The sequence below is a fragment of the Gadus morhua genome, chromosome 16 (genome assembly GCF_902167405.1).
Source record: "Gadus morhua chromosome 16, gadMor3.0, whole genome shotgun sequence".
Classification (NCBI taxonomy): domain Eukaryota; kingdom Metazoa; phylum Chordata; class Actinopteri; order Gadiformes; family Gadidae; genus Gadus; species Gadus morhua.
Genome location: NC_044063.1, coordinates 21030948 through 21042405, shown reverse-complemented (window position 1 = coordinate 21042405; position 11458 = coordinate 21030948). Strand labels below are relative to the sequence as shown.

Here is an 11458-nt window from a genome sequence, read left to right as displayed (position 1 = left end):
AGTCGAGCATTGAACGCCATCTTCAACTCATTAACCTTCCGGACAAGAATGCGTTGGGAGGCATTGTACAGGTCCCCTTGTAAAGAAAGTGGAGCTCCATGGAGGGGCGACAGCAGAAATAATGAAGTGGCCCAGTTGACTTGTTTTTAACAGTAACATTGTTTAGACCATAAACATGCCCAATGCAGAGCCACAATGAACCTTATTTTACCCCACAAAGAGAAGTTTGTCCCCCTCCCGCGAAGGCCTTAAAGAACAAGAGAGCTCTTTGTGTTGGAGAAGAACAAGCACAGAGACCACCAGGTCTGAGCCTTCAGCTATCCGCACAATGCAGACAAACCTGACCAGCACTACAATAAATTCTGTATTCTTTGTTGTATACAATTATTATAACTATTGCTATTACTTCCACTACTGCTAATACTAGTAGATATACTGTAAATCAATAATATTGTTCATGGATGGACACAATCAATTATATTTATTATTGATACGATAATGATGGGGATAATGCTTAAAATAATAAAATCCCACAACCTTCTTGTTAAGATGGGTCAAGGATTACAACAAGAAATGTTCCCTGAAGTAGGTCAAGGCGTGGAGGCAGTGTGGGGGGGTGGGCGGGACCTGATGACAAACAGATGTTGGAAAAATTCAGGGTGGGCCCCTATCACAAGATACATCCCTTTCCCTGAAGGAAACGGAGGGACCGGGAGAGGTTGATGTGAGGCCCCTCTCTCTCTCTCTCTGCTGCAGCCCATGCCCGGCCGGCGCGGTTGGGGTCGCTATGGGAGGAGGGCGCCGGGTGTGTGTATGGATAATTAACGTGAGTTGTTAGGGTGAATCACTCCAGCAGTCAGCCCTTCTAACCCTCGTCTGGGAATCCACCGTTGCATCATCCACAAGCTGACTTCAGGCAACTTCTCCCTTGTTGAAGATCATTTGGAGCATTTATCGTTTAAAAAGGGATTACTTTAACTTCCTCTCAACACAACCACAGACACATATCACTGTAGGGTGAATCAGTGGCAGTGTCCCTGGGGCAGATGTGTGTGGTTTTTTTGTATGCGTGTACCTGTGAGCAGGCATTTTCCATGTGTGCATGCGTACGTGTGTGTGTGAGTTCTGTCCCAGTGTTACCTCCTGATTACCAGTATACTTTCACCAGCTGGCCAGCATGCTGCCGCATGAAGCAGAGTCCACCCACGGACCAGGAGCATGTCCTGGCATGCCCTGGTGGTGCAGCACTCAAAATAAGAGGAAACACACAAATCGGTGGTTTGTGTGTTTCTGTGTGTGTGTGTGTGTGTGTGTGTGTGTGTGTGTGTGTGTGTGTGTGTGTGTGTGTGTGTGTGTGTGTGTGTGTGTGTGTGTGTGTGTGTGTGTGTGTGTGTGTGTGTGTGTGTGTGTGTGTGTGTGCGTGCGTGCGTGCGTACGTGCGTGCGTATGGAAGTCATGCTCACCAAGGAGACCTGCTGACTCATGTTACCATGCACACACTTTTTGAACCAATCATACACAGAAATAAAACAAAAAAATCATAGTGTCGAAGCGCAGGAATATTTGGGAGATTTTGTACGCCCTCCTCTATTATGTGATGTCCTTTTCAACTGTAACTTTTAGCAATGGGAAGTAAGTTAAGTACATTAATGGCACTACTATACCAAACGGCTCATGTGGGTCCAAAATAAGGATAGCCAATTCATTTGAGAAGCCTTTTGTTAATATTTGTTGAAAATCTCTTGACATCCAGCAGTCAGTAAATCAAATGCCTTGACAAAAGAAGAAGAACTGGTATCGGTGGCTGCTGCAGGCCTGTATTGTAAAATCGGCCGAAACAAGTTATTGGATGGCATAACTGTCTGTCAAAGCTACCTGCCCGCACTCTGCACATGACCAGGGTCTTCAACAAGAGGTACAATGTGACTTTTGTTTAACTAGAAAAGGGTAATCTGTGCCATGGCAAGAACCAGACAGAAGGAAACAAAGAAAGAAAGAAGAAACTAAGAAAGAGAGAAAGAAAGAGAGAAAGAAAGAAAGAAAGAAAGAGAGAAAGAAAGAAAGAAAGAAAGAAAGAAAGAAAGAAAGAAAGAAAGAAAGAAAGAAAGAAAGAAAGAAAGAAAGAACGAAAGAAAGAAAGAAAGACAGTAAGAAAGAAAGAAAGAAAAAAAATAGATATATTGCATTATGTAATCTTATTCTAGGTTCATCTTGGCAAAGGGACATGCACCTTGGCAACATACAAAGGCATATAAGGTCATTGTGGAGGTGAGTTCAATAAAGCATGGTAGCTGCTTGGATTACTTGATTCTCTGAAATTGGGCCTGGGAAGGTCACATTACATTTGTGTGATAGCCTCTCAAGTGAGCATTGAACAGTTAATAAAGCAACCCTGGTTCTGGTTGCCTGAAGTAATTATACACACTTCAAAGCGTTCCCCTTTGCAGTTGAGTAATTACATTTCAGGGCGAGACCACTGCTGAGAAATCGAGTGATTAACTCTTGTTGTAGTCAGTTAGGGAACTAACCGAGGAAAGATATAATCAGCACCACTTTAGAAAATTAACAAGAAAAGTTGCTGAAGTTACGTATATTGAACACATTTTAACTATTTCCACCAGCACCTTGGTTTAAACAAACTATAGATGAGATTATATATGAATAAACTCGACAACCCCGGCGGTTACTGTCGTTTCTTTTACATTCTTAACATCAATGTGTACAAAATAATGATTACGGAGCTTAATATATTATCACGTTTTTCTATATACTGTATGTGTAATAGAAAACAATGCAGTACCAAACAGCAGTGTACAGTTCAGAGATTTTCTTATCTTTTTATCTAGATGAATACTAAAAAAGCCCGCGCTCCAAAAGCTAAGGAAAGCAAGAAGGTAAATGACGATGTGCACGCAAATATACACATCTTTATTTACGTATAATGGATGACTCAAATGGGAGAGTTGTTTATATTTCAAAGTAAGAAGGTTGCAACTTGCAAGTGTGAATCTTTTCCACTTATCGAAGTGACCTCTTTAGCCACACAGCTGTTGAGTGGCGACCAGTAGACTTCTGATGAAGCACATTTCTACGTTTGCCAACAGGGAGGCGAAGGCCACAGTATTTTGATCTTTGGACATGGTCACATCCGATTATGCTTTACGGTGCCGTTGCATGACATGGATGACATTGCAATTTCACAGTCTAGTTAAGCATTGATCCTAGCGCAGCAGAACAGCGCTAGGTTTGATGGATGGCTGGCTCTGTTCGTCACCACATGGCAGCGCGTCAGCAGACGCACAAGCTAGTGGAGACATCTGGAACGCTTTAACGCGCAAGGGTCATCTTCTAAAGAACATGGCTCCGAGTCAAACTCACTCAGGGTCTCTCTCTCTCTCTCTCTCTTTGCATGGTTCTCACTCTGTCTCTGTCTGTCTCTCTCTCTCTCTCTCTCTCTCTCTCTCTCTCTCTCTCTCTCTCTCTCTCTCTCTCTCTCTCTCTCTCTCTCTCTCTTCTCCTTCTCTCACTCTTCCCCCCCCTCTCTCGGTTTCTCTCTGTCTATCTCTCTGTCTCTTCTCTCTCTCTCTCACTCTTCCCCCCCCTCTCTCTCTCGTTCTCTCTCTCAGAGGTTATGGAAACACACACACACAAATAGAGGAAGTTAGCATCCACTCACACACACGACCAAATATTAACGACACACAAACAGAGATTTTACCGTCCGACTGAATTGAGCCAAAGTACAGTTTTGGCACGTCCCCCCCCCGCCCCAAACATCTGCCCTCCCCCTGCCCCTCCCTCTCAACCCAAGTTGAATTTGAGCTGTAAATGTCTCCCTTACAACAAGGCCATCCCTCTGTGGGGACACTGCGGTAGGCTAACACGTATTACCATTGCGCAATCCCTGGAAAAACACATTGTTTAGTCAGCCCCCCTTTTCAGGCTGTTTTTGGCATAGGGTCGTCTAAGTTTCAGAGGTACTCAGAATTGGCCCTGCCACATTGAGAGAAGATACAGAGGGAGAGAAGAGGTGGGGGGAGAGGGAGAGAGGGGGGCTAATGTGAATGCGCCTCTGTCTCTGAGGGAATACACAATGGGACCTTGACGCCCAGGCACACACACACACACACACACACACACACACACACACACACACACACACACACAGAGCTTCAAGATGGCCGTACAGGCTCAGCACTTTGCTCATGTTTGTGTGTTTCTCCCTTTTATTTGATACCGTTGCTCTCCTACTCAACCGCCCGGTTCACGATAACCACACTGACCAGCAGAGCAAAGCAACCTGCCAAACCCTCGTGTGTCTTCACACTTCATTTATAAAGGACCATCTTAAGATCCCAGGGACAGTATGCATGTATGTGTGTGTTCATACACAATTGTCAATCGTGTCTCCTGAATTAGCTGCCGAAGGCTAAATTGGTCTTTATTGTTCCCTGCAGGCCAGCAGTACGATAAAGATCTTGTCTAAAATACAAAGATCAAGCAGATTATATTGTCCATGATTAGTTTCAAACCAAACCTTATCTTTACTTTCTTTCAGTTACCAACCAATGGTTGATGTACATTCAAAGATCAAAGTCTTGAGTCTCTTTTTAACTTCGAATGTTTTATTTTTTAAGAACACAATGCAAATGTAACAGTTTACACCACATTAGAGATTAGTTAATTTCCAATTGAACTGATGAGTGAGAAGCGGAAACAGTAGTTAAAGATTGTTCAAACACTGATATAAAACCTTAAGGACGGCAGGCACTCTCTGGTGAACACGGTTCATTGCTACAGCGGTTTTTGATTGGCTCGAATTGGTGTGTCATGCTTCTTTGTTTCTAGTGTTTGACTACACTCTTTAACAACGTTTTGTTATGCAATGCTATGGCAGAATGAAATCTGAATTATTATTAGGTTAGTATTTGAACAACTAAAGTCTTAAAGGATTATTATTGTGTTCCTGTTGAAAATACAGATATTTTGAGGTATTTCCATACCGTTATTCCCGGTACTTTCATACCAGTATTTCCTGATTTTCCCAACCAATTACAAATATTAGAGGAATAATACGCTTTTGAGCACACATTTGAACATTTTAAATGTAACATATATGAATTGTGCTCAAAAACGAACTTATCAGCCTTCAGATAACATATTTAAAGAAGATTCTTGTATTCGACACGTGTGCCTACAGTTTGTTGTTTGCAGTAACTATGAGAGCTATTTGGAGAATCCTGTGCGTCAGAAATCCTCAGTGAGGGACTCTGTGAAATGTGGAGGCAACGGAGTATGTAACTTTCTCATGGTCTATGTGTAAATGTGTCTCAGTGTAAATATGGATATTGAGAACAATCCTTAGTGGTCAAAATGTGTAGACATTCCCTAATGTGGATATTTAAAGCAATGTTCCGAAGTAACATTGCGGTACTCTTTGGTATTGTGTGGCAACGGAGTATGTAACTTTCTCATGGTCTATGTGTAAATGTGTCTCAGTGTAAATATGGATATTGAGAACAATCCTTAGTGGTCAAAATGTGTAGACATTCCCCATTGTGGATATTTAAAGCAATGTTCCGAAGTTACATTGCGGTACTCTTTGGCAATGTGTGGGTTAATAAAATCCCGGATAAATTATAAAGGTGCAAATTACAAAATCATAAAAAATTAAACACCAGCATCTAAAATGGTGTAATTTCCACATAATTAAATATACCTATTTTGCAACACTGTTTCATCAGATTTCAGGGAGAGATACTTTTTCCTTAAACAAAATAAATATCTATAGCATTGTAGACCTATAACATTTACAGAGAGGGAGGTTTTCATCGATCTCAAAAGACATTGTTCAATGTCAAAGTGACCACCGAAATCTCTTCTCTGTGACATCTCGTCTTTCCTCCCCCGCCTCACACCATCACACCGTCCACATTACAGGTCAGCACATCGTTGTGCGTCACCTGGCCCAGCTGCCAGTGGAACTGCCCCTGCTTCTGCGTCCTCCGGCAATGGATGCCCTGTCCCAGCGTGATGCTCTTGATGCTGGGCAGGTGGGCCAGCATGTTCCCCGGCAGCGACAGCACCCCCGAGTAGGAAAGGTTCAGTTCCTGGAGGGACCCCAGCCCGCTGAAAACGGCCAGACTCAGCGTCTTGAGCTCGGGGTTCTCCGAGAGGTCCAGCACCTGCAGGCTCTGGAGGCCCTGGAACCCATAGGGCTGGACGTCCCGCAGCTGGCTCATCCCGCTGAGGGACAGGTGGACCAGGTCCTTGAGCTGCGAGAAGGCCCCCTCCGGGATGGAGACGATGGGGTTGTCGTCCAGGTTCAGGTAGCGCAGCGGGAGGCCCCCCAGCGCGGGGATGTCCGTCAGGTGGTTGGCCGACAGAGATAAGCTTTGGATGAAGGGCACGCCCCCCTGGTCGCCCCGGGTAACGCTGCGGATCTGGTTGTGAGACAGATCCACGATGACTGGCTCGCCGTTGACTTTGGTGGCAAACACGTCCATGTCAAAGTTCTGGAAGCGGTTGTAGCTGAGGTCCACCTCCGCCAGAGGGAGCCCGGCCAGGGCCCTGGAGGAAAGGCTCTCCAGGGAGTTGTCCCTCAGGTCCAGGTTCTCCAGGTAACGCAGCCTGCGCAAGGCATTCGGGCTGATCTGGAGATCAGGGAGCAATGGAGGGAGTGTGAGAGGAGCAAATATTGGTCAGAAACCGAGGAGAATCCACTAGAAACTCCTGCCAAACTCCTGCCAGTCACATAAACAATGAGTGAACCGTGCATCCGACTTTAGTACTCCATGTGTTGGATTCGTCGTCCAACTGTCCAGCCATGTTGGCGCCTCACCTCGGTGATGTGGTTGCTGCTGAGGTCCAGGCTGATCAGGGTGGTGTAGCCCGGCCCGGTGAGCATGGAGTCGCTCAGCGGGCCCATGGTGTTGGACGACAAGTCCAGGTGCGTGGTGTCCAGGGGGATGGGGACAGGCATAGAGGCGGCGGGGCCCAGCCCGCTGCAGTCCACCCTGGTCAGGCTGAAGCTGTCAAACTGGCCAAAGTTCTCCACCTCGCAGCGGCACCCATGGTGGCAGTTCTTGACCGCAGTGCAGTGCCCCACCACCAGCAGAGACAGGACATGGCACAGCAGGCGCAGCATCATGCCCTGGGGGGGGGGGGAGAGGCACAGAAGCTTTTAGCTTCCAACAGGGCCGATACGAAGATCATTCACGCCTTACGGCTTTGACTCAAGATCATTTTTTTTAATACATTTTAGTATTTATCCTTGATAAATAATTGATTTTCACCCTTTTTAACAACCAGAAAACTTCAAGATAGGAAGTAGATGATACATTCATTTTTAAAAAAAAAAGCAAAAAAAACTGAATCATTATAATCATGCGTGATTACCAGTAAGATACAACTGGAATGTCCTGTGAACATATATCGTGAAAGGGTGTGAAATTGAAATGAAGTGAAAAGTCTATAATAAACCGTTTATTTTAAATAAACTCAAAGACTCCCATAAATAAAGCCACCCAAACAGGGTTTAAACACAGACAAAAAGGCACTTGTTTTACAAATTATCTCAACGGAACTTGGGAGGACAAAAACTCACATGAAATCAAAACACTTGGACCATGGTCCACTATTGATTTTTAAACCTAGCTACCACCTGTCAAGCCATTCAGTAGGGATCACACCCACACTTTAAACATGCAAAAAAAAATATTAGTCATCCAATCAACACAAACAAACATACAGACAGGCTAGCATGCATGGAAATTTGACCCAGGGAGGGACTTTAGCACAAACACAACTTTAAACTCTGACCAAGGTTCACAAAAAAGAGTTTATTTGCACATATGCATAAATAAATATGACATGATTTGCGTCACTACTTAAGTGAGTAGAAAAATCTATTTTACCTTGAATACATAAGCGAGCGCTAGGTTGTTTTGTATTCCAACAACAGAGAAAAAATACTCTATCTCCCAGAAATATCTTCAAGATAAACACTGATGCAAAAGGCTTAGGCATCACACCTTTATTTAGATTGCAAACAGCTTTTGTAAAAGATGTATGGTAGAGGTTCTGCCACTTACAATTATCATTTATTGAGGGGTTTGACATACTACATCAAAACATGTATAATCAGAGCCACACACACACACACACACACACACACACACACACAATGTATTTGTGTGTAATAAAACAGCAAAATAAATCTTCAAGATATAATGTGAAGATCAGATAAAGAGTAAACAGGCCCTTTCAAGCCCCAGGACACGTACGTTGCTCAACCCTTCACACTATGTATCAAAAATCGTGTAACAGAAAACATGTTCAACAAGGAGGCAATATGTAGGAGCAGCAAATCACAATGCCTTGTGTGCCAAAATAGGGACAAGTATGATCTGGAGGAAGCTATTACCTGAAGCTGCCAAACATAAAATGATTAGTCATTAGACTAATTAAAAAAGAGAGTTGAGAGATAACAAAATCATAAAACCACTGTTTAAAGTCAAGACATTGCTGTTATTTCATGCGTTGGCCTGCCCGAGCACTGGTCAGTTAGCTGATATAAAAAGATAAGGTTATGGCATACCCAAGTGACCTGGTGGTTAAAAGCTGGATTCTACCAAAGCTCAAAGTCGAATTGGTGGGACATTTTGTATGCTTTTGCCGCGCCGTGACCCTTTCCTTCCTTTCAAGTGTTTTCGTGCAGGCCTTGCACAATAAACCTGCCCTGGCAATCACAGGTCGCTCTGTCCAAAGGCTGACTTATTAGGTGATGGGTAAGTTACACATGGACGGGCTGTTATCAAAACAGGCCCACTTATCTGTCCCCTTATGCGTGTGTGTGTTCTGATGGATGATGTTTCGGTCGCTAAACTGAGCACATTTCATTGAGGTATGCAACATTTAGGTTAACACAGAAGGAAAAACGGTTGCAGACCAACGCCACATAGTTTTCATTCATCAAAGGCTGCCTATATTTTAGACTCCATCTTTTTTAGGGTGCGTGTATGTGCGTGCATGAACAAAATGCGCGCGTATGTATATGGATGCTTCCAGGCGTTAAGCGTTTGGATAAGTCCTCTTCCATTCATGCAGGTTAAGTGTCCATACGAACCCCACCAAGGGAAACTTTCCCTCAGTTCCTGTGGCGCACACAGGGCCCTTTGAAGTGCGTTATCCCCTTCATTACTGAGCCCCCTGACAAACGATACAGAGGTTAACCACGGGGGAAACAAGTTGGTCGAATCCCAAGTAGTCATTAGCTTAATACGTCCACGGCCCTTGCTAGGTTGGCGTTCGGGGGGGAGAGAGAGAAAATCTCTCTCTCCCTCTCTTTCTCCCCCTCAGAAGCTACGGCAACATCTGCTCTCTCATTCTTTTTTTATAATTGTGAACAGCACCAGGTGTTCCTCACAGACTACATCCCCAATAAATCTCAGTTAACTGAAGTGCAGCGATTGAGGACCCCAAACCATGGCCGGCCCTAAACGGCTGTAATGAGCCAGAGCCCCCAGCAACGGGAAAGGCCAGCCCCCGACTAAGTGAACAATTGTCAACGGCCTGAGAAACTTGCACCACAACACCTTGTCACATCCAAGAGTCAACCCTACACCTGGGAAAGACTCCCAGGAAGACTCTCTCTAACATCCTGGCCATGCGCCAATAACCGGGGATTACATTACTGGGGATTACACCATGGATGTGTTTACATGGATGAACAGACTGTTGTTACATGGAACAACAGTCGAGAGTGAAGCAATAGTGTGGTAAACTGCAATGCTCATCTATTTAACCCTCACCTAACTTGTTTTCAGCTAGACAACAGTTATGTTGTCTAGCTGCCTCTCCAAACAAGCTGACGTCATGTGCCTGAAGAGGCAGAGGTCAATGTAATCGATTCAGAGCAGACATACCAGGCCTACACAGCAGACTTTAGAGGTGCTTCTACCTTCATGAAGGGTTGCCTTTTTTTTATCGGAGCCTTGTTTGAATGTATGTATTCTATTATGTTTTGTTGGTTGATCCTTGTTTTGACTGTTTTCACCCTTGAAAACCAGACATGAGTAAATTAAGGGCAAATTATTACAATTAGAAAGGTCCCCATGCACTAAACTTTTGATTTGTAAAGGGATGGATGTAGGGCTGCATGATTGTTGATCAAATGAGAATCACGATTTTCTTTCTTAGAATTTAGATCACAATCTTTTTCTACAGTAATTTACCTGATCCATAAGGAAAGGCAACAAAATATATGATGGTGCCTGATAAAGGACCGGCACACCAACCTTGGGCAACAACAAGGAACAGCTTAGATGCAACGGCTTCATGAAACTGACACTGAACATAAAAACAAAAATCATTCTCTTTTCTTCTCTTTCTTACACAACCTTTGAACAAGTATGTGTCGGTGTCTTTGCATGTCCATGCATTTCCTCAGGCAGAGCTCATAATTCATTGATTGAGCCAATTAGGCTGGGGTGCTTTGTGGTTTGCTTAAGCTTTAAAAAAATGATTGAATCACTGGAAATTTGAATATAAATAAGCGACAGACATGTGTAAATAATCAATGCATCACACCTACCCCCCCCCCCCCCCCCCCTCCAACAACAGGAGCCCCTAGACCCCTGCCATGCCCTGGGAAGTTGGAGGCGGGCAATTAGACACCGGGTACCTCTACAGATCAAATTTCTTTTGCAGCCGTGGCAATCCCTGTAGAGCACACTGCAGCTACCTTTGTGGGGCGAAAAATATAAATAAAAAAATAAAACCTAAAATGAGTTGACCGAATGACCATAATGTGGCTAAATTGTGGCTAGTACTTCGATCTCCGCCCCTTTTTGACTGTCAGTCACTACTCGCTTGTCCCAACTGCATGCATCATTCAGAAGAGTTTACGGAGAGTTAGGGAAGAATCAAACAAGAAAATAAGTTGTTTATGACAATAATAATCCAGAAGACTAGAACCATGTGGTCAAACAACGAAACACTAGCCTACTTGTTTTTTAATCAAGATCAAAAACCAAAGGCGTTTTCCAAAAACCAGCATATTTGAAATATGATCCAGGGGATTATGAAGATTGACTGTAGTTTCCAAACTACGAGATCGAAGATTCAGTGGCTTTAGGAAAACAAAAGACAAACCCAGACAAACAAGTTTACTCCAGTTTGCGTTAGTTTCTTGGACGTTTCGATTGCAAGGCTACTTACCCCAAAGTTAGACAAGAGCCTACAGTCGGTTCGCCTGCTGCCGGACAGTCATCTCGTTGTTACTTTACCCAACGGCGCAACCCCGTTTCCATGCTCTGGATCACACACTTTAAGCAGTCTTCTGACCCTCGGTAGTCGATAGCCCTTTCCCCCCGCTTAACTACTCCATTTCTGAAGTACAACTAAACATTTTTTTGGTCAAGAGGGAAACGGATTGAGCTCCTAGTCCTCCTCCGTT

At 44.1% G+C, this 11458-nt stretch overlaps 1 protein-coding gene across 2 annotated transcripts in view; it reads right to left on the bottom strand.

The window, feature by feature from the left end:
• Positions 1 to 4603: 4603 nt before the first annotated feature.
• Positions 4604 to 11458, bottom strand: part of tsku (tsukushi small leucine rich proteoglycan homolog (Xenopus laevis)) — a 6924-nt gene continuing 69 nt past the window's right edge. Inside the window, exons 1-3 of one of the 2 annotated variants that reach the window (XM_030381413.1) lie at positions 11221 to 11458; positions 6842 to 7153; positions 4604 to 6653 (exon numbers count right to left, since the gene is read on the bottom strand). The exon at positions 11221 to 11458 is cut by the window's right edge and continues 69 nt beyond it. In XM_030381413.1, coding sequence (XP_030237273.1) covers positions 5913 to 6653; positions 6842 to 7150 — 1050 coding nt within the window. In that variant the 5' untranslated portion in view covers positions 7151 to 7153; positions 11221 to 11458 and the 3' untranslated portion in view covers positions 4604 to 5912. Of the gene's footprint in view, positions 6654 to 6841; positions 7154 to 10606; positions 10818 to 11220 lie in introns of those variants that run through there. The other variant, XM_030381414.1, reaches the window with a different exon arrangement.